A 25,579-nucleotide genomic window follows, 5' to 3' on the forward strand; every position below is an offset into this window, starting at 1 on the left:
TATGTCCCATCCCTCAAGTCTGGGCCCCTTGGAGTTTTTAACTCAGAGTCTTGTCCACACTGAGCCTCTAGCGATTTGTCAATTATGATTTAAGTTTCCTTAGCTTGGTTCTGGCTCCTGAAGAGGTTTCTGCTGTTGCTCTGGTACAATGTGATTCTCTATGTCTGCTTGTCTCTCCAATTTGGGGGGCAGCAGTTTGCCCTCTGACCTCAAGTCTGATGGGTCTAAGAAGGGCTATTGATCTTCAGTTTGTTCAGCTTTTTTCTTGTTCCAAGGATGGCAGTGATGACTTCCAAGCTCCTAACATGCCCAACTGGAAAACCATAAGATTAAAGGTCCAAACAGAACCAGAAGAAAAATTAAGTAAAAGAGATCCCATCTATTCCACACAGAGGAGAAGGCAATTCAATGTACATCACAGCATTAACTTTCCTACACAAACTAGTTAAGGAGCAGCTCTTACTTATAGCGTAAAAGTCCTTTATTTAGATGACTCAGGAATCACCTGATGAGTGTAGCTGATGTGCTGGTGCACGGCCAGCAGACAGCTGCAGTGTCGCTGCTCCTGGGGTGGCCTCAGCTGGAGAGGTCGTGCTTGCCCTAGGGACCCACAACCAAGGACTGATGAAGGTGGGGGATAGAAGCCTACTGTCTCAGCCCTGCAGGGCTGGCTTTTCTCTCCAGCCAGTTCATCGCCCTTCCCTTCTTCCCAATCTGCATCTTGGAGGCTCCTTCCCAAAGAAACCAACTGGTGACACTTTGTGAAGTCTATTCTTCCCCCAATTTAAACTTTGCTAATCTTCCCTTGAAACTCTTAAAGTCATGAGAAAAGAACAAATACAGTATAAAATCAGTCTAAGGTAACAACAAATTCCAAATACTCATTTTTTAAAATGAAAATATTTACTTTCCTAAATATCCTATAAATAAATGTATCTTCTATCCCAGGTTTAGAAACACTGATAATAAACATAATTCAGTTTATGAAAGAATTATGTTTTGGTATGTTTGATGTGATGATTTTTGCTATGCATAAAGAACTTTACCAAAAGAGCCAGGCCATCACTGTTTGAACCTTGACTCCATCATGACTGCTTTATGCGAGCATATGCTTCCATCAGTTTCTACAGGGTTTTGACTTAAAGCACCAGATCAAGAAATACTTCTCATATCTTATAGTTGTTAGGTTATACTGCAGTGTTTTCTTGAGACTTGGAAGCAACTATTCATCCCTGGCATTTGAAGGCCTCCTCAGTGAATTTCTTCCAAGACTTCAGAGTAAAGCCTGGGTGGGACCTGGGCTCGTTCCCAGGAGGGCTTATTAGCCGACTTTGCCATCTGCATGCAGGAAATGCTGATGCTGTAAAACGACTGAGGTTGTGCCTAGGGCAGAGGCCCCTGGTGCTCAGCTCTGAGGCTATGTGGACTTCAGTAGTTGTTTTTAAAAAATAAGTAGTAAATATAGTGCCGAGTCATAAGTGCTACAGACATGCCAAGAAGTATATAAAGAAAATGTGGGAAAACTGAACAGTAAATATAGTTTTAATTAATTGTGGTTAGCTCACAAAAGCCATACAATAGGATATATCAACAGCTGGCTTTTACATTTATTGACATTGGTGGAAGCTATTTTCCATTTTGGAACTTCCCAGGCATATAAAAGAAAACAAAAACTTCTGTGACTAAGCAAAAGGGGAATAAAGTGCTTTAATTTATTTTTAATATTAATAATTACATTTTCAAAAACGATTATTTTACATTTAAAGGTATCAATACCATAAATCTATAGCTTATAGTAGGAAATATAAGTGTAAACAGCCTATACACATTCTGCATTATTGATACAGTTTTATATGCATAACCCTATATACTAACCAATGATCTCCAGAGAAAACACATAAAACCCACTTGTCTAGACAGTAGACAACAGTTTTAAAAACAAACCAAAATAGATTCCCGTTTCGCAGCTGTATGTGGTGGAAACGTGTATGTATGAAGATTAAATCTGAGGCATTTACTACACTGAAGATATCTGCTCCATGCCAGCCATGAGTGACAGTGCTAGAGATTCCACTGTGGGAAGAATAAAAATAGGTTAATAAAATAGGTTTAAATGTTTGAAAATGGCTAAATAGGCTCTAATAAATGTCTTGAAAAGTATTTAGAGACATTTTCTATTTTTAATTAAAATACTCATTATTTTTAACATATAATAAAGATGGTAATCTTCATCTATTAAATACAATTGAGAAAGTACGATTTATTTCTATTTCAGATCATTTTAGTTTTGAAAACAAAAAAAGTCTGGGCATTACACTGAACAAATCACATTTTTCAAAATGTCATAAAATCTGGCCTCAATTCATAACAAAACGCCATGTTCTGAGCTATGAGTGGAATCTCCTTGCCTAACAGTCACCCAGTGCAAAAATGGACAAATGCATCAATGTTTCCTCTAACACAGTATGGTTTTTTTTTTGGCCAAGGGTAAAAATGGGGGAGGCTGAGAGGTGGCAGTAGGGGCTTACAACATTAATTTGTTTTTAAATACTTGCGTAATAAACAAATGCCTCTTCGTTGTAGAAGTCACCCGACACAGGAATACAGGGATCTAAGTAAGCACTGTGAGATCAGAACTTTCTGTTTTCCTGCCTGGCCGGCCCCCAGCTTCTTCACCACTTACAAAGAGCCGTCGGGGAGGGCCGGGGGTCAGGAGGACTGGCTCGGCGTGGGGTCCTCTAGGATTCCAGTGTGCCACACCGACAGTGGGTTTCTCTATCCTTGCAAAGATTATGTGCCTCTGGCCGGTCACTGCCCCGCCTACCTGTACTGTGGGTGCAGCAGGTCAGCACTGAAGGGCTCATCTCATCCCAGAATTTATTTAGACTTCTTTGCATTCACAACTTTCCGATGATATGTTTTTGTTTGTTTATTCTGTGTTCACTCGTTACTCTAACAGTATTTTAAAAAATGTTCAGCTACTCTTAATGAGCATATCACAATTTGAACATACAGTAATAGGGAACAAATTAGCCCTGCATACTTTTCTCAAAAAAGCTCTGCAAGAGATACTACTTAGTCCTTTGTGTCTGTAGATTAAATGACTATCTTCTCCCCATGACTCACCCCACAGACCTCTGTCTACTTCACACACTGTCTGTGTACTGAACTGTCAGGCCTGCATTTCCTTGTGTAAGAGGCAGCCTTGGGAATTTTAAAATTGCTAAAAAAACAAAAAACAAACACCCCCCCACCCCGCAAACCCTATCTTTTGAAAAGGAATAGTTACAAAGGCTACACATGACAGTGAAGTGTGACTGAAGCCTATTCTGCCATCTGCTTTACTTAACGATGGTTTTAGAAATCCATTGGTGTAACACATGATATACTAGAAAGCAAAATCTTCCGTCTCAATGTTTTACATCTGATTCACTCACTCCACTGTAATTTGGGAAAAACAATTCAACTGCTGAGGGACTTTCCAGGTTTGAAGTGGTGAAAAATTCTAATTCTTCATGAGATCAGTACCAAAACAATAACAGGTAGACTTAGTTATCAGAAAATATAAAAGCAGTAATATTTTAACACAATACTCACGATGGGGAAAGGATCCTCTACAGACAGCTTTGTTTAAAACTGTTACAAGAAACATATGGCAGTTTTTAAAATCAGACTCCATTTTCTCTATAGATTCCATTCTAGGAAAGAAAGTAAATTTCAATTTAGGTAAATGCATAAGGAGTTACTAGGTAGGCTATAAAATACCTTTGGAGTAATTTCAAATGTGCTTCAGTTTAATTACGTAGAATCCTAAGTCTAAAGATTCTAAAATAAAATATAAAATTTCCTGCCAAACTTTCAAAGAGTCTGAAGGAAAGTGTCATTAGGATACAAAACTGCTGCTTCAGGATGGCAGTGAGTTCTAGAGTGAGGATAACGGGATATTCCCTTTTCTATTGCACAGTTCTATACTTTTACTTTCCACAAGCACACCTTCTTTGAAATAAACAGCACATAAAGATATAAACCCTTACATTTTAAACTTACTAAAAAACTTGTTATTACGGGAAATAGCAAACACCCGTACCCAGCTTCAGTAGTAACCGCCCTGCAGGCAGTCCTACTTACACCCTCAGCCCCATATCTTTAGAAGCAATGTTGAGACATCATAGCATTTCAGTCATAAATATTTCAGTGTGTACACACTAAAGATAAATACTCCTTTAAAATCATAGCCACCATACCATTTGCTTAAAAATTTCACCTTGCTTTAAACATTTTTCACTTTCTGCTTTAAATGTGAATCAAGATCAGTTAATTTCCATAAACTGCGATGGTTAATATGCCTCTTAAGTCCTCCTCACCCCCTTGTTGAAGAAACAGTTCAATTTTAGCCAAGTATACGCAGCAGTGTTATTACCTTCTCCTCCACCTGACAGTGACATGGAGGGAGAGTCTGCTGCACACACTTGAGACAGCAATAATAAAGTGAGACTTCTGTTTTCACCCCTGCAATGAGGAATTTTATCTACCATCTTTCACCCCTGCAATGAGGAATTTTATCTACCAATGAGGAATTTTTATCCACCATTTAGAGTATTCTGACACAGCCATATGTTAAGATTTTAGATTAGTGCTATAATGAACTTTCAGCTCCTTACTAATACCAACTAAGTACAAGCTATTATCCCAACAGCCCAGTCAACCAGACTTGCTCTTTTAAATATATTTCAAGGAAGTAATAATAGCAGCATTACATTAATTTTATAAACAAGACAGGGACAAACTATTGAGCTGCACATTCAAGGTAACAGTAGAGGATGGTACTCTGGATAGGAAGAAAGAGCTCCTGGGTCCTCTGACTTTCTATGTGATAGGTGTGGATAATAAACACCCTAAAAGTAAAATATACAATCATTCTTTTAGAGCTCTCTAAAATACAATTTTGGACTAGGATCTAGCATGATGTCCAGAATTTGGTTTAAAATAATTGAGTGAATGGGAGTGGGAGTGGGCAGTAAACACAAAACAGAACTGATTGTCACTGGCATCTACTGAAGTGGAGTGATGGACCCCAGGGTCTGTTATGCTCCCCGCCCACTTCTGTGTATGCTCGAAGGCATCCATTAACAAAAATTTAGCAAACCTATACAACAGGAATGTAATTTAAGGATATTTGCTTGTCCTAATCAAAAGACTTCAGATTTTTCTTGTTTTACCGCTCAGAAAAGAATTGCATAATTCTTGATCCTGCCTAGCTCAGATGAACAAATTCAATTCTTCAATTCTCTCCATAATTATAAGTGTATGTGATGTGTTGCCAAGATGAAAAACAAGGCTCCCAGAATGAAGCCAGCTAAAAGTGAAACTGGTCACAGCACAGAGGCTCCACAAACTTCGTACTTACTGCCACGCCCCCAGGCCAGCCTGCCAACCGTCTGCAAACATGAGGGCCAAGTTCAACACCTTCATGATGGCTTCCTTCACAAAACTGACCTGGAGAGAAAGCCATGGAAGAACACGGGCTCTGTGACCATGTTTGGACACTGACACCAACACTTTCACCTAATTTAAATGAGTCACAGAAAAAGCTCAGTGAAATCATTGCCTTCTAGGTATAAGGAAGGGTACTAGGCTCTGAACAAAATGCACTTGGAATTGGGCCACATGCCTACTGCACCCACAGTACAGGTATATCAGCAGCAGAGTCTGACCAACAGAGCCAGCAAGCTACCATTTCCTGGGACAGCCATTTGAATTCACCAGTGAAATGGGGCAAGTTATTCCAATGGCTGTAAGATGACTTAATCCCATATATTCACATCAAGCTGGACACATTTCCTGACCAAAGCACTATTATTCCATAACTGCAAATAAAATTTTCTTATTGAATCCAAACACAGTGCTGAGTGAGTGCAGACTGTCACAATAAAGTTGTCAACTGTTTCTCTTACATGTAACTTCCAGTCATATGGCACAAATTTGTAACCTATTTGATCTGGTCCTTCCTTTAAGAATATTTTGCAGATCAGAAGCTTAATAAGTATAAAATTCCAAAGTAGAGAGACAACTTCCCTTGGCTGGCTTCATTCCTGCCTCAGTGGCCAAGTTCACAGGTGACACCTCACGTACCTTTTCTCTCAGCAGACATCGATCATGGATGGTTGACAAGTATCTATAGTGAATTTTAATCAATTGATCTAAATCCTTGGCTTCTTCGACTTGATGTTGAAACTCCAGCCCTGTACTGTGAAGAATCTTGAAAGAGAAAGATGACAAATTTAATCAATAGATTTTTTTCTTTGAGAACTAATGTGCCACACACACAACTTTTTTACCAACCTCTTCTACATTCACTTGCACAGGGAGGGAATGCCTCACTCTGGACTAACAGACTGCTCCTGTGTGGAGGGGCAAGTATATGAACTGTATAGGATATGCAGTGATTTTTTAAAAAAAGTCACCAGGTAAATTGAATTTATATGTTTTAATAAATTCCACTGCTTACATAATGGTCTTTCTTTAAAAGGAACATAACTGTACTTCAAGTAGAAAACAAAAAACAAATTAAACAAAAACTTAACTACCATGGTAGAGAGTAAATGGTAAGCTACCATTTACTCTCAACAATTAAGGGCTTAAGGTTGGCCCTCTGAAGGCCGCTAGTGCACGGGAAACAGAAAGCACCTTTGCCATGTGTATCATGTCTAAAACACAGGCTTCAAAGGCTCACTTCACCCAAAAGTGGGTTCTTAGAACCCACCTACCAGAATGACTACAGATTTTTTTTAGCAACCATTATAATCCCAATGAGTACTGTCCTCGAATAACACTGCTACTGTTCAAACATCTGAACTCCTCTTCAGAAGCTGCTCTAGAACTGGTTTTAATATGTGTAAGAAAAGCAGATTTACTCTACGAGTTACTTCTTATATTTAAGAAAAAAGTATATAATCTGGCTGCATTTTCCTCCTTACACCCCATACTAGCCTGACAGATTTGTTTTTAGGCTTCCATTACAAAAAACTGAAGCCATTTTCCAGGGACAGCCCTGTTCCCACTGGTGACATTTAAAGGACTACGTGGCAAGTTCTGATGGCAAGTCCAAAAGAGGAGCTCTGTGTGTGTCATCCCAAGGGGTCACTAGACAGGAGAGACACAGTGTCTGGATACATGTGCTCTGGCATGTTTTAAAAAACACTTCCCCCTGCTGCCATGTTATTTTATGATCAAGTTTTTAGTATGTGCTATCTTTACATTTACAGTCTATAAGTACTTTGTGTGCTTGTTTGTATTTATAAATATATTACAAGTAATTCTCGATGAACAGATGTATACACGGTGATAGAACTGAGTGGATGGACAGACACGAACCCTGGTCATGATGTAGTTGTGTAAGCTGTTCACAAAGTGCATGAGCTTCACTCTTAAGAGGAACATACGATGAATCTGCTGTCTTACTGGCTCCTTCTGTGGTCCAAAATTAGCAGCTGTGTCTTGTCCACCTAAAAGTCCTTCAAGTTGTGATTCTTCAGCAGGACTAGCTAGTTCTGTGAAGGAACGAAGAGGAGAGGGGGTGGGAAGAGCATCCAGTCAGACCCCACCTGCACCACTGCACAGAGCAGGACTTGTAATGGCGTGGTTACCAGCCCTGTAAAGGGCACTCGGCTGGATGCACAGCAGGGACCCCATCCTCCCTATCTGGAAGGTGAAGCAGTAAAAGCTGCCGTATCACCTTGATTATCACTGTCATCAAAAATATAAAAACAAAGTCCCATTAACTTGTCATTAAAACTTTTTCACATAACCTAAGATTTTTATTCTGGCTAAATTCCTAATTTAGTTATGGTATTTCAGATTAACTGTACTCATTCAGGGAAGTTAATTCTGATGTCTGTAAAGCTATTGCCATAAATACATATCATTTTGGCACTTGTGTATACATAAAAAATGACCTAAGACTACCAACCTTTTTTTCAGTGCTAAAATTAAATTATAATTTATCTGTTGAAAACAAATCTTACCACCAAATAGTAAAACATCCAGACTATATTTTGCCCATTTTATTTGCAATAAGAGAAGAAACACCTGATTATAAATTTTTTGACATTCCAAACTTATAACAATGTCCACAGGCCATGGGACCTACGAAAACAAAAACAGAAAATTAGAATAGAAAGTAACCTATTACTCATATGTCTCAATTTTTTTTGTGTGTGTGGCTGTGCCGCACAGTATGTGGGAATCTTAGTTCCCCGACCAGGGATTGAACCCACGCCCCCTACATTGGAAGTGCGGAGTCTTAACCACTGGACCGCCAGGGAAGTCCCTTGTATGCCTTCATTTTAATACAAAATGTTCTTACACAGAACATCAGCACATACCTTATAGCTCAGGGTCAGACCATCTAAGATATGAACAGGGAGTTTCTTCTTAGCTGTGTCAACATTCTCAAAAGATATAGATAGACTAGATAAAGAAATATCAGTTTTAGTTATTTAGCACTTTGAGTTATTTAACTTACATATTCCAAAAAGACATTTCATAAAAGGAATGCAGATATTCCATATTTTTCTAAGCATATATTCCAGAATAGAAATCAGGTTTCAGAAATAAGGAAGGGGGGGCAAAATTTTTAAATAATGGGTTTAGCTATAAAAAAGAAGATACTTATAGTAAATTACTTAGGAAAAAAGACAAAGTCAGGGAAGGTTAACTGTATTTGCCAGGTGCCTAGTCCTGGTAGAGTTCAGCAAGAGGCTCGGGAGACGGACCCTCTGTTGGGGGTGGCAGGAGAGAGGGTGGGGAGAGAGAGACAGAGAGACAGGGAGAGGGAGCGTGTGTGTCTGGGGCGGGGAGAGGCTGTTCTCCTCACCCTGGAGAGCAGGCATATGCAAGTGTGTGGGCAAGAATGGGGTCTGAAAGTGAGAGAGTGGCATGTACATATATACACTACTAAGTGTGAAACCGATAGCTGGTGGGAGGCAGCCGCACAGCACAGGGAGATCAGCTCAGTGCTTTGTGACCACCTGGAGGGGTGGGATAGGGAAGGTGGGAGGGAGGGAGGCGTAGGAGGGAAAAGATATGGGGATATGTGTATGTGTATGGCTGATTCGCTTTGTTATGGGGCAGAAACTAACACACTATTGTAAAGCAGTTACACTCCAATAAAGATGTTAATAAAAAAAAAATGGGGTCTGCTTCTAAAGCAAAGGTGTCACACATGGCTTCTTCCACTCTTTCCCAACTAGTTTGTGACTCTCAATAGAATGCAGCTACCATAGGGCATGGAAATGTTCCTGAGCCAGGCACTTATCTCCTTCACTCCTCAGAGCAGTTCTGTCACTGGGCTGAGAAAGGACGTGACTCTCCCAGGTTAGAGGCACCCGTGACGATGCCTGGATGCAGCCCACGGAAGGTTAACTGTAATGCCGAGGCAGGAGTTAGCCTTACAACCAGAGATGTAAGGGGCGGTGTGTGATTTACGAGTTTAGCCAATTCATTCCATGTCAGACTAGTCAGAATTTTTTTATCTCGTAAGTCTGTTACACGTGCATCTACTAAGTACTTAGTAGGCACCTACTGAATACCTTGTCAAGTGCTGCACTAAGCAGGTGATAAAAAGCCAATCCCTCCCCCCCTCCAGGGGCTCATAGCCCAGAGCAAACAAAACGTGCAGTCACCCTCCAGTCACCAAGCCAGCGGGGCAGAGCTTTGCAGGAGTGCAGACAACTGCTGGCCATGCCCATGGGAAAGCAGCTAACTCAGTTAACTGGAGGGTGCAGACACGTGAAGCCTCCTGCGGGAGACAGTACAGCTCTCAGGGGAACCAGAAATGTCCCAAATCCCTGAAGTGGGAAGTGTGGTGGAGAGAGAAGGCGATGTGTCTGTCTCTGTGTGCACAAGAAGCGAGGTGGCGAGCCAGACAGTGAAAAGCTCTTTCTCAGGAGAAGCTTGGCCCATCTGCTCCGAGGCGCCAAGGACCCCGAGCGTGTGTGGGGGCGGGGCGGCTAGTGTCCCGTGTGGCCCTGGAGGGCCAAGCGGAAGGGAGGGACGCCGACAGCTGGTTAGCAGGCGGCAGGGAGGCACTCTCCAGCAAGCGCTGAAGGGCATGGGGAATGTCATCCAGGAGGCAGAACCAAGGGACCAGGGTATGTGGGGGCCGGCAGAGAGGAAGGAATCTAAGGTGAGCTACACTGGGCACTGGGATGAACAGTGGTCCCATCCAGAAGAAACAAAGGGCTGAGACAACGATGAAGCTCAGTTTTGGACACATGGCATCTGAGGAAAGTCATGAGGCACTGGTTGTGCAGGCACCTGGGCTAAAGGTACTGACCTGCAGGTCACTAGGGGTCGCTGAAGCCATCGACATGGAATGAAGGTGCCCCAGGCAGGAGAGCGAGAAGCTACGCTAAGGGTGGGCGGAGGGCAAGGGGCTCACAGGGAGGATGCAGGGGCACCAGTGACAAGGGAGGGGTATGGGCAGGGCAGGGGAGCCTGGAACCGAGAAGGAGACCTGTGGGTGCAGACTCAGGGAGCCTGAGGGCACAGACAGGCACCTAGAACACGTGGAAGCCACAGGAGAAGGGGTCCCAATGGGGTGGCTCATTTGTCCTGAGTTAATCTATGCGTGGGAATCTCAATAAAAATAGCACCAATGTTTTTGTTTTTGTTTTGCTGGATGGAGCTAGACAAGATGATAAATAAAGTACATTTGTCAAAATAAATAAGCAAGAATAGCCAGAAAAACCCTATTAATAAAACAGAATGCTACTGGCATGTGAATAAACAGAACAGTGAAACAGGATGGAAAATTTAGAGAGACCCAATGCATATAACTCAAGTGCATATGAAAATTTAATGATAAAGGGGTATCAAGTAAATGGGGAAAGGTGGATTTTTTTTTTTAAAGAAATGTGATGGCAACCAATTAGTCATTTGGAAAAAAGATAAAACTGGATCTATTTCTCATGTTTTTTAGCTGAATAAATTCCAAATGGATCAACATCTAAATGTAAAAAAATCCATTCAAGCATTAAAAGAAAACATGGGTGAATTTCTTTATAAACTTGGATACAGTAAAACTTTCTTAACTATCACTTAAAATTCAGAAGTAATAAGAAAAAAGATAGATTATAAAACTAAAAAATATCTTCATGACAAAACAAGAAATTGTTATACCATAAGCAGAACAAAAAGACAAATGCCGAACTGGGAAACCTATAAAAAGAGCTTCTAGGGAATTCCCTGGTGGTCCAGTGGTCAGAACGCTGCACTTCCACTGCAGGGGGCATGGGTTTGATCCCTGGTTGGGGAACTAAGATCCCACAAGCCGTGTGGCACAGCCAAAAAAACAAAAAAAAGAGCTTCTAAAAATGGAGAGGATGAAGACCAACAACTTGATACTGACAGAAATAGTGGCAAAAGATACGGAGAGTTCACTTTAAAACAAATGCAAAAACAAGCATATGAAAAGATAACTACGCTCACATGGAAAAATGTAAATTAAAACTACACTGAGACATCATTTTTCATCATCAGACTGGCAAAAATCCGAAAGTCTGACAACATATTCTGTTGGTGAGGCTGTGGAGAAAGCCTCATTGCTGGCGGGAATTAGAAAAAACACAGCCTTTATGAAGAGGAATTTGGTAACTGCTAGCAGAGTTACACAGGTGTTTACCCTTTTACCTGGCAATCCCATTCTAGAAAAATACTCCAAAGTCACACTGGCAAAAATAAGAAGTGAAATGCACAAGACCAGTCACTGCATACATACATCGCAGAAGAACAGAATCCACGTGTCCACCAACAGGACACCTGGTTGAATGAACACAATCAGCTGTAAAGTAGTGCGGACAAGCTCTCTAGCCTGCAATGCACTGGGTCTGGGATGTATTATCTACTTAAGAAAAGTTAAGCAGGTGTTAGAGAGTGCACACTGTGTGCTTCCTTTTGTGTAACACGTGAGGAGAAAAAGGAATATGTACACATATGGTTTTGGTTCCAAAAAATAAACGCTGGAAGGATAAAATAAAATCTAATAAAAAAGGTAATGAGGGAAGGGAGAAAACGGGCACGAAAAGGAACAGAAGCCAGAGCTCCCTAAAAGTAATTTTGTATCAAAGATTTTAACTTAAGAAATATATAGATGTTTTATACAATTAAAAAACAAAATGGAATCAAGAAAAATAAAAATGAAGTGATTCCTAAAAGTAGAAAATAAAACAAATGAACCCAGCCCTATATTAGTGGTATAATCACATTGAGAATTGTTCCAGGTGACCTTGACTTGAAAGTACAAAGAAGAGAATATAGTCACAAGTATGTTTTAAACTCTCAGTGGGCTTGTTGCTGTTATTGTTACTTTGGAACTATTATGATTATAGAATAAATATAATAAATATTTGTGTTCATGTGTTAGTAAGCACTCAAGATACAAAAGAAAATCAAAAAAGTGAAACCCTGTAATCTTTAATACATACTGGAAATATCAATATGAGCTTATGATTCATCTTCCTCTTTCTACATATTTCCTAGCTCCATCCACTGAGTGAGCCCAGAATTATTGATAATCCAGTATAGACGAACACTCTGGGACACAGACCAAGGGCTTTTAAAGCCACAGGACAGACAGGACCAGTGCTCCTGGAAGAGGTGCAGAGCCTGGGGCAGGAAGTGCACAGGATGAGTCCGGACATCCAGTCCTGAAAGCAAAGATGCTCTCCAAGATTACTAGAGTCAAGTGAAGGAGTTCCGTCTGGGTAAAGATGGGAAAGTCTGAGCAAGAAAAAAGGAATAACTGTAATAGATTGAAACATACTAAAAATAACAAAATTCATGAGTTTCTACTGATAGTGAAAAATATAACCTTAACCTTCCCTGGCCCCCCCTGGGGATTGCTAGGCACTAATTCCTTACTACGAAAAGAATTCAGCGGTTACCCTGCTTTTACTAACCATATAATTGATGAAAATTCTGCTTTTATGGATCAAAGGTAATACATGACATAAATAAAAGGAATTATTTTATCTACTACTAAGCAGTAGACGGTCAGTAACCTGGCATGGCTATGAGGAAAACAATGTCCTAAGTGGCATGTAATAAATGTTAATTATTATCATTATTACTTTTCAAGGGCCACTGAGGGAGCCAAGAAAGGTAGCCAAGCAAGGACATGGAACAGGAATAAGGACCAACAAGCAGGGTGGAAAATGAGCCACTGTTATACAAAGATTTAATGGCACCAACCCACAGACCTGGCCCAGTTGCTCAGCAGGCAGACTGACAGGGAGGAGGGAAGGTGAGTTCCCTAGCTGGGGATAAGCCAGTACAACAGCTTGAAAACAGGCAACCCTGTCTGTGAAAAGTGGTGGAATCTATTTCCCCTCTAACTGGTCTGGCCTCTGACTTGGTTTGTGGTGGAAGTGAGGGTCTGTGAGGTGCGGCCTGCAGCTCAGGCCTTGGCCAGTGCCAAGGGCTCTGCTCTCACTCTCTCAGAACACCGCCTGTGACACCACAGTGAAGGCTGGTACAGCCGGCTGGAGGGCAAGGCGTTGGGTAGGAAGGCGGCCAGCATGGACTCCAGCCATGTGAGCAAGGCCATCAGACCCTGAGAGACCACACGGTGCCATCTCACATCTCCTCTCACTCAGTGGGCAAGTCGCTGCTGCCTCAGCTTTTTTTTTTTTCTCAAAATTTTATTTATTTGGCTGTGTCGGGTCTTAGTCGTAGCATATGGGATCTTTGCTGGGGCATGCGGGATCTTTTTCGTTACGGCATATGAACTATTAGTTGCGGCATGTGGGATCTAGTTCCCCGACCAGGGGTCGAACCTGGGCTCCCTGCACTGGGAGCCCAGAGTCTTACCCACTGGACCACCAGGGAAGTCCCTGCCTCAGTTTTCTAATGTGTAAAATAACATTAGTAAAACTCACAGGGGTTGGTGTGAGGATTAAATAAGATAACATATAAAAGAGTTCATGACACATGGATTATCTTATAATATTTAAAATAAAAGGTCCTCCCATATTTTACCGAGAACTGTCTTCAGGATAACGCTGTCCTACTGCTTCTTGAAGCTGGACATTAAGAAAAGACACATTCTGCCAGGTTTCCTTTTCTCTTATTTTATCAAAAATTGACGTGTAGAAGTCATACATGGTATCTCCCCCTTCCATTAAGAAGAAATTCCTCATGGCCTGCAAGTACTCAACCAACCTGAATGAAGAGAAAATAAGTGACAGAAAGATCTTAGGCTCATAAGATAGGATTCTAGATCAGGATCAGGTTTTGTACACCATCATTTTTAGTGAAATGGGTTTACACTGTACATTTACTAAAATTAGAAATACTAACACATCTTAAAGATTTTCAAAAATAATAAAAACAGCATATGGTTTACTTTTAATAATCAAAAAGAAGTTATTTTTCTTAACATTGAAGAAAATTTGGCAAAGTCACAAAAGTGTAATAAAAAAAGTTAATCCAAATCTACTATTCATGACGAATTTCCACTGTTAATATTTAGGGTATTTCTTCCCAGTGTTTTTTTCCATGCATTAAAAAAAATAGTTCTTACCATATTATATATCCTGTTTTTTAAGATTTAAGAAACTTTACATTATTTAAAACTCTGTATAAACATAATTTGTATGAACTTTACAAAGTTCATACATGGAAATGAATATGCCATATTTTAATATGGATATGCCACAATTTAAAGAACTAGTCATCCATTACTAAGTAATTTCATGTTTTTTCTCTGATAGCAAACTTCATGACAAGCATTTTTGTGTAACAAGCTTTTTCTATATTTCATTTGGGATAAATTCTCAGAAACAAGTTTCACAATAAAGTTAAGAAAACACTGATGGTCTACTGATCCTCTCAAAAGAAAACTGTTTATTGCATATCCATTCCTTACTCTAATAAAAATTAGCTTGAAATCTAGGTTTAAAAATAACTTCAGCTATTCCTAAAGTACAATAAACTACCGACTACCTCCCAAATGAAAACACTCCTCATACCTGTAATCTTTTTTTAGAGTTCGCATGAGGTTTCCACAGCAATCTAGATACTGCTTGTCAATATGAGGATAGAGGCAAGATCTCAGCGTTAATTCAAAAGTCTGGCAAGTCACAGATTCTGATGATCTATCCACACATATGTCTCCACCAGCAAACTTCTCGTGAAAGTCACTCTGTTCCAAATACAACCTTTAATATAAAAATATGTCTTCTTTTTAAGAGCTGTCAACAGAATTCTCTTTTTAAAAAAAGACATCAATTCTTTTTTCTTTTAATGGAGGTACAGTTGATTTACAATATTATACAAGTTTCAGGTGTACAACATAGCAATTCACAATTTTTAAAGGTTATACTCTATAGTTATTATAAAATACTGGCATATTCCCTGTGCTGTACAATATATCCTTGTAGCTTATTTATTTTATACATAGTAATTTGTACCTCTTAATTCCTCACCCCTATCTTGCCCCTCCCCCTTGCCTCTTCCCACTGGTAAACCAATGTTTTGTTCTTTATATCTGTGAGTCTGTTTCTTTTTATTTATTTATTTTTGGGCTGCGTTGGGTCTTCGTTGCTGTGCACGGGCTTTCTCTAGTTGTGGCGAGCGGGTGCTACTCTTCATTGCGGTGCACAGGCTTCTCATTGCGGTGGCTTCTCTTGTTGCGGAGCATGGGCTCTAGGCATGTGGGCTTCAGTCGTTGTGGCACATGGGCTCAGTATTTGTGGCTCACGGGCTCTAGAGTGCAGGCTCAGTAGTTGTTGCACACAGGCTTAGCTGTTCCGCGGCATGTGGGATCTTCCTGGACCAGGGACTGAACCCGGGTCCCCTGCACTGGCAGGCGGATTCTTAACCACTGAGCCACCAGGGAAGCCCTGTATTTTTTTTAGATTTCCCATATAAGTGATATCATACATTATTTGTTTTTCTCTGACTTATTTCAATAAGTATAATATCCTCTAAGTCCATCCATATTGCTGCAAATGGCAGAATTTCATTCTTTTTAATGACTGAGTAGTATTCCACTGTATACATATACACCACATGTTCTTTATTCATTCATCTCAATAGAATTCTCTTAAATCAAAACTCTGGAGTCCCATATTTATCTTGAGTCATAAAATTACCAACTATTATAGAAATAAAAATCTTTTTCCTCAAAGTATTCTTTGTGTGAAGCAGTCCTTCAACAGAGTTGCTTCTGCCTAAAAGATCAAGTACTGAGTAGGTCTTTCTAGCCATTAGGGTTGAAAGTAGTGAATGACGGCCATTAGACAATAAACAGGGTATTGTGTGGGTATTAATAACTTATTTCATTGGGGCAATTACCTAAAAGCCCCTAAGGGCCAAGATACATCGGGAGGGTCTGACTCAACATGTCCCAGGACCCCCTACTTCCATGAGCGTCTTCTGTATGAGTGACAGCGCTGCCCATGGGCCTAGGGCACATGAAAATCTGTGGACTTTCACAAAAAATAAGGAGGCTAAATTATGTACCTGAAATAAGTGAACACAATATATTCTTGTATTTCATTCATTAGAAAGGAGAGGCTACAAAGGTTTCTATTTTTAAGGCTGGAAAGCCCTACCTGGCAGAGATAAACAGTTACTAAATATTGCAGCATGGATTCTGCCATTTCAAACATTGAAAATCCTGCAGGTGTGTATCACCTTGCAAAATTAATCGCCAGCAGCGGATCATGAACATCATCCAGTTCAAGGTGCCTCTCGGCAATGGACTGCATCTTAATGAGGGTCTCTCTGGTGGCCTGCTGCTCAGTGAGGGCCTGTGCAGTGGAGTCTTCTCCGTGTCGAAGACGAGACTGCACAGACTCCAGAAACAGGGTATACAGACTTTTTCTTTCTGCATCTGAAACATAAAGAAACGTGTAAGGTGAATTATGTTCTAGTAAATAACTAGTAAATAATTATGTTCTAGTAAATAACATTACGAAATATTAAGTAAATTTATCCAAATATACTATAGCCTGGTATTTTCCCTTTGGCCTACGAAGGTCTATCCCTGTTTTGTTACCCTTACAGTATACTACCCTTAGTACAACTAAACATTTTTATACCCTGTTAGACAATTGCAAAGTTCATGGTTAAACATTCAAAGTATAAGCTAGTTTTTTTCTGAACAGAGTAACAGCATAAGCAGGATGCCTGAAAGTAAAGTTACCATTATACTAGATAGCACTATGATAACACAAATAGGAATCATAATTACATTGGGAAAAACACTTTCAACAGTGGCCCTGGAAAGTTCTTTACGTTTTATTATTCAGTTAAAAAGGAAACATTCCACAAAGTGAAAATATTACTTAAAGTAGATATAATAATTCAAACTAATTAACGTAACATTAAGATGATTTACAAACAAAACAACTAAGGTCACATCTATACCTCTCAAAGCCTTTTTAGTCAGTTGATAAAACCTTAAGTATATTGCTTAAATAACATCCAAAAAGACCAGAAATTATATCAAGATTTTCTCAAAATCTATGATCAAGTCTGAACCGTTCACCAACAAATTCCTATCTGACAGAGTTCATGTCCTCAGGGGCCAAATGCTGCTCTGCATCAAGAAATAGCAGAGAATTATTGTTAAAGGACTAGTCCTAAGGCATCAAGAATAAGTAAAATGCATGTGGAACGTATTATCACTGCCTTTCAAACACCGTGATAAAAGTTTCCAACGAGGACAATCTTTTTTCAGTCAGGAGCAGCATGATCTATCAGTTTGATCATGGTGATCACTTCCACGAAAATAAAAGGCTTTGATAATTTTCAAACTGCAAAATAATGACGTATCTCAGGATGGCAAGCGTGAAGATTGGAGCAGCTACTCCACCACTAAGGGGTTACCTCTGGCTGTGGCTTGGCACGTGGTGCTCTCCATGCATTGCAGGTTCTTCAGCAGCTGCATTGACTTGCCAGCCATTATGATCTGCTTGAGGACGGGTTTCAGGAAGGACACCATGGTGTGCTGCCTGCTGGAGGGACCTTGATCACTGCCAGAACTCGCACTAGCGTTATCACTCATTTTTTCTTCGTTTTCTGTCTTTTCCGATACACTGTATAGCGTGTAAGTTGCATACCAAAAGTCTCTGTGATTTACCGGAACATTCTTGTTTCTATAGGGATTCAAAAGAATTTAAACTTTAACTTCTCTTCCTTAAAAACAACAGTATATCTATTCTAGCTTAGGCATGTTGTCCAAACATTCCAAAACACAGTAATATCAATTATTAGTAAAACAATGTAATCTTTAGGTAAAATGGGACAGATGTTTTACCTGACTTCAGCTTAACATAGAAAAGTGGACAAATACTGGGAATGGCATAGGTAAAATCTAACTAAGCAGAAAGTTTCCTGAATTGGAATTAAACAAAATATAATTAATTTGGTTCTCTTTAAAGGTAGAATAAAAGTTTACGCATCTCCTCTGAAAGTTAACTCCAGAATTCCACATCTTTTTTTCCACAATTATTTCCACTGGACTATTTTAACAATGAAACAAGGTGTACTCATCACCCCCTAAGGATAGTCAGAATCCCGTTTTTACAAAAATCCTCATGTGCAACAGAAGAAACAAGACACAATGAGACCCAAGGTTCAGCTAAAGAAAGGCCAGTTCTTTTATGTGAGCACTGTGTAAACAGGGTTATCTTTCTGTAGCTCTAAGAAAGTTACTCTCCCTGATGAGTTAAATGGATAGCTATCAATAAAAACATGTATCTAGGGACTTCCTTGGTGGTGCAGTGGTTAAGAATCTGCCTGCCAATGCAGGGGACACGGGTTCGAGCCCCGGTCTGGGAAGATCCCAAATGCTGCGGAGCAACTAAGCCCATGTGCCACAACTACTGAGCCTGTGCTCTAGAGCCCGCGGGCCACAACTACTGAAGCTTGCATGCTTCAACTACTGAAGCCCGTATGCCTAGAGCCCGTGCTTTGCAACAAGAGAAGCCACTGCAATGAGACGCCCACGCACCGCAATGAAGAGTAGGCCCCGCTCGTCGCAACTGGAGAAAGCTCGCATGCAGCAACGAAGACCCAACGCAGCCAAAAATAAAATAAATAAATAAATAAAACAAAACAAAACAAAACAAAACAAAAAACATGTATCTGTACAGAGTGCAGAACTTAAGACTGAGTTAAGAGAGTGCAAATAGTTCTATATGGCAATTTCCATGATTCTGTTCAGAAAAATCAATTAAGTGAAGGGGAATCATCATAAATAGATTTTATGATGATTAAGATTTTCCTTAATTGTTTTATTAAATATTATACTAAAAAGGTAAAAAGAGCAGCTAATTAGGAGAAATAAATATATTAGAGGCATATTCTGTAATATTTTCACATCTTTTATCTCATAGATAATTTATTCCCATTGGTTCCCATTAATGAAGCCATCTGAGATCACCTAATTCATTTTAAGGGACTCAGTGCACCTTTCACCATACCAGCCATAAACACACTATCACTCAAAAATATAATTTGCTTATAAGCAAAGCTGTGATTGACATAAAACTTGGAAAAATTATTTTTGGACTGGTACCTGATGTCTTCTATAAAAATGCAACAGAACTTGCCTATGGATCATGTGAAGCTAACGGAAGTGTACGATCTCCACATGGGAGAAGAGAAGTCAAGCCAGCTCCTGGTGTGCCTCCCTCACCTCTGGATGATGAACTCCCGGGCACAGTCGCACAGGTGCCCATGCACGATCCACTCATCTACAGTCTGCAGGTAGGGCCGCACGGTCTCCACCCAGAGCGAGAACAGCAAGGAGACCTGAGGAGACAGCGCAGCACGCACATCCATTCTCAGAACTCCCTCGTCTCTGGATAAAATGAGGTTCAAGCATTTCTGAAGCACCTTTTAAAAAGTGATCCAATTTCTATGTTTTTTGAAACAAAGTAAGAAATTAAAAATCCAAACCACATGCTATAAAATCCTTATGAAAAACCTCACCTAAATATGAGAAGACCATATTGTCCATAGCAGGACCCTCTTAGGAGTGAAAGTTACCCAGGGACAACAGGTCTAAACTGGACAGTCCAAACTGGGATACAGTTACCCTATCCAAATAGTGCTATTAGCAAAATGTCCATTAACAACAAGGAAGTGATTCTGTTCTACTATAGTTCCTAATAAAAAGAAATTACAGAGCTGAAAGAAATCAACTTTTTATTGAAACGCAGTACCAAAATGGTGAGGAAAAAGAGTCACACCAACAAACTAGGCAAAACACCTAAATTATGTACCCAAAGAAACATGCAGCTTTCTAGATTAAAGTCTAGATTTGTATTTTTTAAAATTATGGTAAAAAAATACATAATATAAACTATACTGTCTTAACCATTTTAAAGTGTACAGTTTGGTAGTGTTAAATGTATTCATATTGTTATGAAAACAGACCTCCTAAACCTTTTTCAGGCTACAAAACTGAAACTCTGTACCCATTAACTAACCCATTTTCTCCTCTCCCCCAGTCCCTGGTAACCACCATTCTCTTCTCCGTTTCTATTTGACTAGAAACAGAATTTGACTACTCTAGATACCTTGTATAATAGATCTGTATTTTTATTTAAGAAAGAGTTATTACAAATATCTATATAAATCAGCTAGGTATTTTTCACATCTTGCTTTTATGTTTTGTTTTATTCTTGCCTCATCCATCTGGTGATCTTGGCAATTATAGATGAAAAGCTAGTTTCCTGCAGCCTCAAATTTAGAACCTAATTTGAAAACTCACAACAACTGTCTGATACACTATTTTTACAAATATCTACGACAGGCTATCGACCACTCCTATGGCTGAGCAGAATTAGTCACACACGGTGGACTAGACAAGGATCCCCACATACAGTTTGCTCAGAGGCTTCTCCAACATTGTCATATTCAAGGATGGCTTTGTACAGGGTGTTGAGCAGGTGAGATGCTCGAACGACATTTCGAGTGTCAGGTGGAACTTCTGCTACTCCAGTACTAAACACTTTGTGCAGAACCTTGAGCTGAGCTAATCGAGGTGACAACTTGTCCACCACTATTGCAAGAGTTATTGTAGTATCTGCAAATGTCAAGAAATCAAACTCATTAGCAAGGAAAAATATCTGCATTTAAAATGTGATATAAATGCTAACCTACTTATGGAAAGGCATGGCAAACCGGAGGATGGCAGGTTTTAATCTCATGTTACAAGGAACTGATTTCCCCCAAAAAAGAACCCCCTAAAGAGGAAAAGACAACTCAGCAGAAAAATAATGAATAAAGGAAGTGACAATTCATGAAAAAGGAAATTCAAGCAATTCTTAAACATATAGAAAGATACTCAACCTCACTTATGAAAAAAGAATGCAGAATAAAACTACTCTGGGCAAATACAAAACAGACTACAATGGGCTCCTGTTTTAGTGCAGGGAGGCAGAGAGGGTGACTACTAAAGGCAACAAGAGCAAGTCCCTTCGTCAGGATGGCACAGCTCTGAACCCTAAATATGGAGGCGGTCTTACAGATCTACACATGTGATAAAATGTAAAAGAACGGCAGAAAGATACGGCTTACCTCCTCGCAAAAAAACAAGGCCCTGCAAAACTGGTGAAACCCATGTCAGACCTGCAGACTAGTTAATGTACTGTGCCAATGTCAATTTCCTAGTTTTGATAACGTACTATAGGTGTCAACACTGGAGGACGCTGGGTGATGGGAACATGGGACCTCAATGTACTATTTTTTGCATTACTTGTAAATAAAAGTTAAGGGGGAAAACCTGCACTAGGTTACCATTTTCACCTGTCATATTGGTGAAGACCCAAAAGTTTGATAACACACCACTGGCAAGACTGGGAACAAACGGGTACTCATATATATTGCTGGCAAGGGTGTAAAGTTATTTATCTGTACCTCCGTGGAGAACAATGTGGCAATATCTACTAAAATCACATATGCCATCACATACCCTTTGACTTAGCAATTCCACTCTTAAGAATTTGTGCTATAGGTAAGTTGGTGCACATATGTACAATTACTTATATGTAAGTGGTTATCACTGCAGCACTGTTGCCAACAGGAAAAGATCAGATACAGCCCAAATGTCCATCAAAAGGGGGCTGGTCTATGATATACAACAAAATGCTCAATATGTAAAAAAGAACGAGGAGGCTCTTTAAATACTTGTACGGTATAATCCTCAAAATTTAAATTAGAAAGCAATTTGAAGAGAGCAGTTAAAAGACTACTAGGCATGTGTGTATGAATATATGTTGCTTGCATATGTCTAAATTATTTCTGGAAGGATGCACAAGAAATGGATCAGTTGGTTGTCTCTAGGCTGGGGAACTAATGCAGGAGGAAAAAATTTCACTGTAAATCTTTCTATACTGTTTGGATTTTTAGAGATATGAATGGCTTAAAAATACAAATTTAAAATAATTTTAAAAAATGAGTGTATTCAGGAGAATTACTTATTTGCCATGTAATTTTCAAATCTTATATCAATTATTAACCTAAACGGCATTCAAAATATGAGTTACGTGGGTTATGAGTAAAAGGGAAGAATATTTAAATACCATTATTGATGATGCACTTCTCAATTTCTGTAAGTTCCTCTTTGAAACTAATGAAGTATTTGTACAGGGCCCACATGAAAGCCTGGTATGTTCTAAAAGGTGCTTCTGTCGACTTCTTAGGAACGGAACTATTTCCAGGTAACAGGCTTTCAGAGCTGTGCCCCATGATTTCATCAATAAACTCCTGGAGTCGAAACACAACCTGGCCATATGCTGCTATTTGTTCTAGCACTGATCGTAAACAGCTCTACAACAGAAGCAAACCAGAATGATTTAAAGTCAGTCTTCTGTAGGCATTCTAATTCATATCCCCCTCACTGTAAAATATTTCTTTTGTGACTTTTTTAAACAGTATGCTTAGTAAAAGACAAAGTAATAAAACGAGTATTTAGTTTTACATTCAGAGGAAACAGTGTAAGCATTAATTTTTATAAAATATAGAACTGTGGCTTATACTTTTTAAAAACACATAAATATAAGGTAAATGTACTGTAGGCAAAAAATTTACAGTAGACAGCTTTCCCAATAAAGAATGACAGAAAATACAAATCAAAACTAAATATGAACACCACAAACAATATAAAAGAATTCTCTACGCACTATAAAAATACAAACTTAATTTTGCCTTTTGTAACTTAAATATATTTAATAGTTAATTTTAATATTGCAAAATGTTCTAAAGTTACATAACCATGATTTACATAAATCTTATTTAATTTTAATTACAATAAATACAAATAACTTACATGTGTCAAATGAGTTACTATAATGTTGTTCCTCACAGTTACCTTTCCATCTATCAGCTGAAATATAAAGAGCTTTTTTACCCCTGAAAGTAACCTGAAATAAAAAGATGAATGTACTTTAAGTTTAGAAAAATATTCACTACAGTAATGCATAAGAAATTTTAATAAAAGATTCAGAAGGGGAGGGTAAGGGAGGACAAAGAGGTCAGATAATTAGAAAACAGAAGACATCAGTCTTTTTATCTCATTACTTTAAGATTGATTATTTCAGTACCATCTTCAAAAAAGTACAAAACAGTATTGTCAAAACATTTCCTCACATACGTGATGGTCCAAACAGATCTTCCCACTTTTAAGCATGTCAGTATTATACTTTATGGCAGAAAGAACCAGAGACTGGAAATCTCAGTAGTAACAGCACTACATGTTACATTCTTCATCTTCATTTTTGTGTGAACACTATCTAAGTTCTTAGATTCCTGGTTCCTAGGTACAGGGCACAGGTAACTCTCACTGATGTACTCTGCCTAAAAAGCAGTAAGCAGAAAATCAGAAACCTTAACTTGAATTCAGATATTTAAAAAGTGATAGTCTAATCTTGGTTAAATCATATATGACATTATTTAAAATGGAAAAGAGGTAAATATACCAAAATCTCCACAGTCGACTCTAAAGTTTGGGCTTCCTGAGTCTGCCAATCCAAATTTAGGTGTCCACAGGGACCTGACTTGGGTTCATACCTAATGGCCTATTTCTAATATGCATGTGAAAAACCCTCAAACATCTTTCTTCAAAAAACCAAAATTCTGCTTCTCATTAATAAAGTCTTTAGACTATGAATTAGGTTAACAGGTCTTACCATAGTGTTTCCCGAATAACCTGCGTTTCAGTAACAAAAACTCTGTCATCTGGAACATATAATGGGTCACTGCTGTACAAATGTTGGTCCCTATTAGATAACAAACATCAAATGTCAATGAAAAGATTTCTCATTAAGTAAAAGTAGAAGTCTCAAAGAATGTGTGTAATTTAGTGGTTTTTTAACCAGTAATCAATAAGCAAATAAACATTAATACATACTTTAAATTTCCTCCCATATTCATTTTCACAAGTCAACTGATATACTCTCAGAGAAGCACTTTCAGAGCAATTCTAACTGCTATGTTTATTGCTGACTTTGGCAAATATTTAAAACTATGTATTGTTGTTTTGGAAAAATAGTAACTATTTTTGCAGTAAGTACACTAAAACAGAAATCAAATAAATGGCTTAATATATACCAATCCATTCACTTTGAAAATAACAAATCAAAAGACAGATTATAGTTAAATAATTTCATTTTAAAAATAATAATTAAATAACAAAACTGCTTAATTGGAATTGTTAAAAATTTCAAGGAAAAGCAGATTTGAGATTTGTTTTCCCTTCTCACTTGGCTGCCTTGTGACTAAACCCTTTCTGCTGCAAACCTTGGGAGTTTCAGCATTTGGCTTGCTGCTCATCAGGCAAACGGAGGTAGTTCGATGAGGAACTGATCACAGGTTAAGTGGCAAGTGCAAAGTGTTATGAAGAATAAGTGACTGAGGAGAGCGGTCAAGATGGCAGAGTAGAAGGACCCTAAGCTCACATCCTCTCACGAGCACAGCAAAATTACAACTAACTGTGGAAAGAAAAACTGATGAAAAACACTGAGACATACCAGAAAATGTTAAAGAAGGAACCACAACAAGACAGGTAGGAGAGGCAGACTCGTGATATAATCAAATCCGATACTCCCCAGGTGGGTGACCCACAAACCAGAGAATAATTATATTATAGAGGTTCTCCCACATGTGAGGCACGCCCTAGTCTGGGGGGTCTGGCACCGGGAAGAGGAGCCCCCAGAGCATTTGGCTTTGAAGGCCAGCGGGGCTTGACTGCAGGAGCTCCACAGGATGGAGAGAAATAGAGACTCCACTCTTAAGGGCACACACAAAATCTCACGAGCACCGAGACTGAGGGCAAAGGCAGCAATATGATAGGAGCCCGGGCCAGACCTACCTGCTGGTCTGGGAGGGTCTCCTGGGGAGGTGGGGGATGGCTGGTGGCTCATCCTGGGGACAAAGACCCTGGTGGTGGCTATATCAGGGAGCATTCACCTGCGTGAGCTCTCATGGAGGCTGACCTCTGGGCACCAGGACCTGACCCCACCCAGTAGGCTGCAGGCTCCAGTGTGGGGACGCCACAGGCGAA

At 39.4% G+C, this 25,579-nt stretch overlaps 1 protein-coding gene across 2 annotated transcripts in view; it reads right to left on the reverse strand.

Moving 5' to 3' along the window:
- Positions 1–1,568: 1,568 nt before the first annotated feature.
- TUBGCP5 (tubulin gamma complex component 5) overlaps positions 1,569–25,579 on the reverse strand; it is a 48,879-nt gene continuing 24,868 nt past the window's right edge. Inside the window, exons 8-23 of one of the 2 annotated variants that reach the window (XM_068545369.1) lie at positions 24,207–24,296; positions 23,348–23,441; positions 22,602–22,848; positions 20,901–21,103; positions 19,709–19,824; positions 17,896–18,164; positions 16,699–16,897; positions 15,030–15,218; positions 14,038–14,220; positions 8,385–8,469; positions 8,025–8,145; positions 7,375–7,550; positions 6,133–6,258; positions 5,408–5,496; positions 3,598–3,698; positions 1,569–2,073 (exon numbers count right to left, since the gene is read on the reverse strand). In XM_068545369.1, the coding sequence (XP_068401470.1) occupies positions 2,018–2,073; positions 3,598–3,698; positions 5,408–5,496; positions 6,133–6,258; positions 7,375–7,550; positions 8,025–8,145; positions 8,385–8,469; positions 14,038–14,220; positions 15,030–15,218; positions 16,699–16,897; positions 17,896–18,164; positions 19,709–19,824; positions 20,901–21,103; positions 22,602–22,848; positions 23,348–23,441; positions 24,207–24,296 (2,344 nt within the window). In that variant the 3' untranslated portion in view covers positions 1,569–2,017. The remainder of the gene's footprint in view (positions 2,074–3,597; positions 3,699–5,407; positions 5,497–6,132; positions 6,259–7,374; positions 7,551–8,024; positions 8,146–8,384; positions 8,470–14,037; positions 14,221–15,029; positions 15,219–16,698; positions 16,898–17,895; positions 18,165–19,708; positions 19,825–20,900; positions 21,104–22,601; positions 22,849–23,347; positions 23,442–24,206; positions 24,297–25,579) is intronic. The other variant, XM_068545370.1, reaches the window with a different exon arrangement.

Source organism: Eschrichtius robustus, chromosome 5 (genome assembly GCF_028021215.1).
Source record: "Eschrichtius robustus isolate mEscRob2 chromosome 5, mEscRob2.pri, whole genome shotgun sequence".
In the NCBI taxonomy this organism is placed as follows: domain Eukaryota; kingdom Metazoa; phylum Chordata; class Mammalia; order Artiodactyla; family Eschrichtiidae; genus Eschrichtius; species Eschrichtius robustus.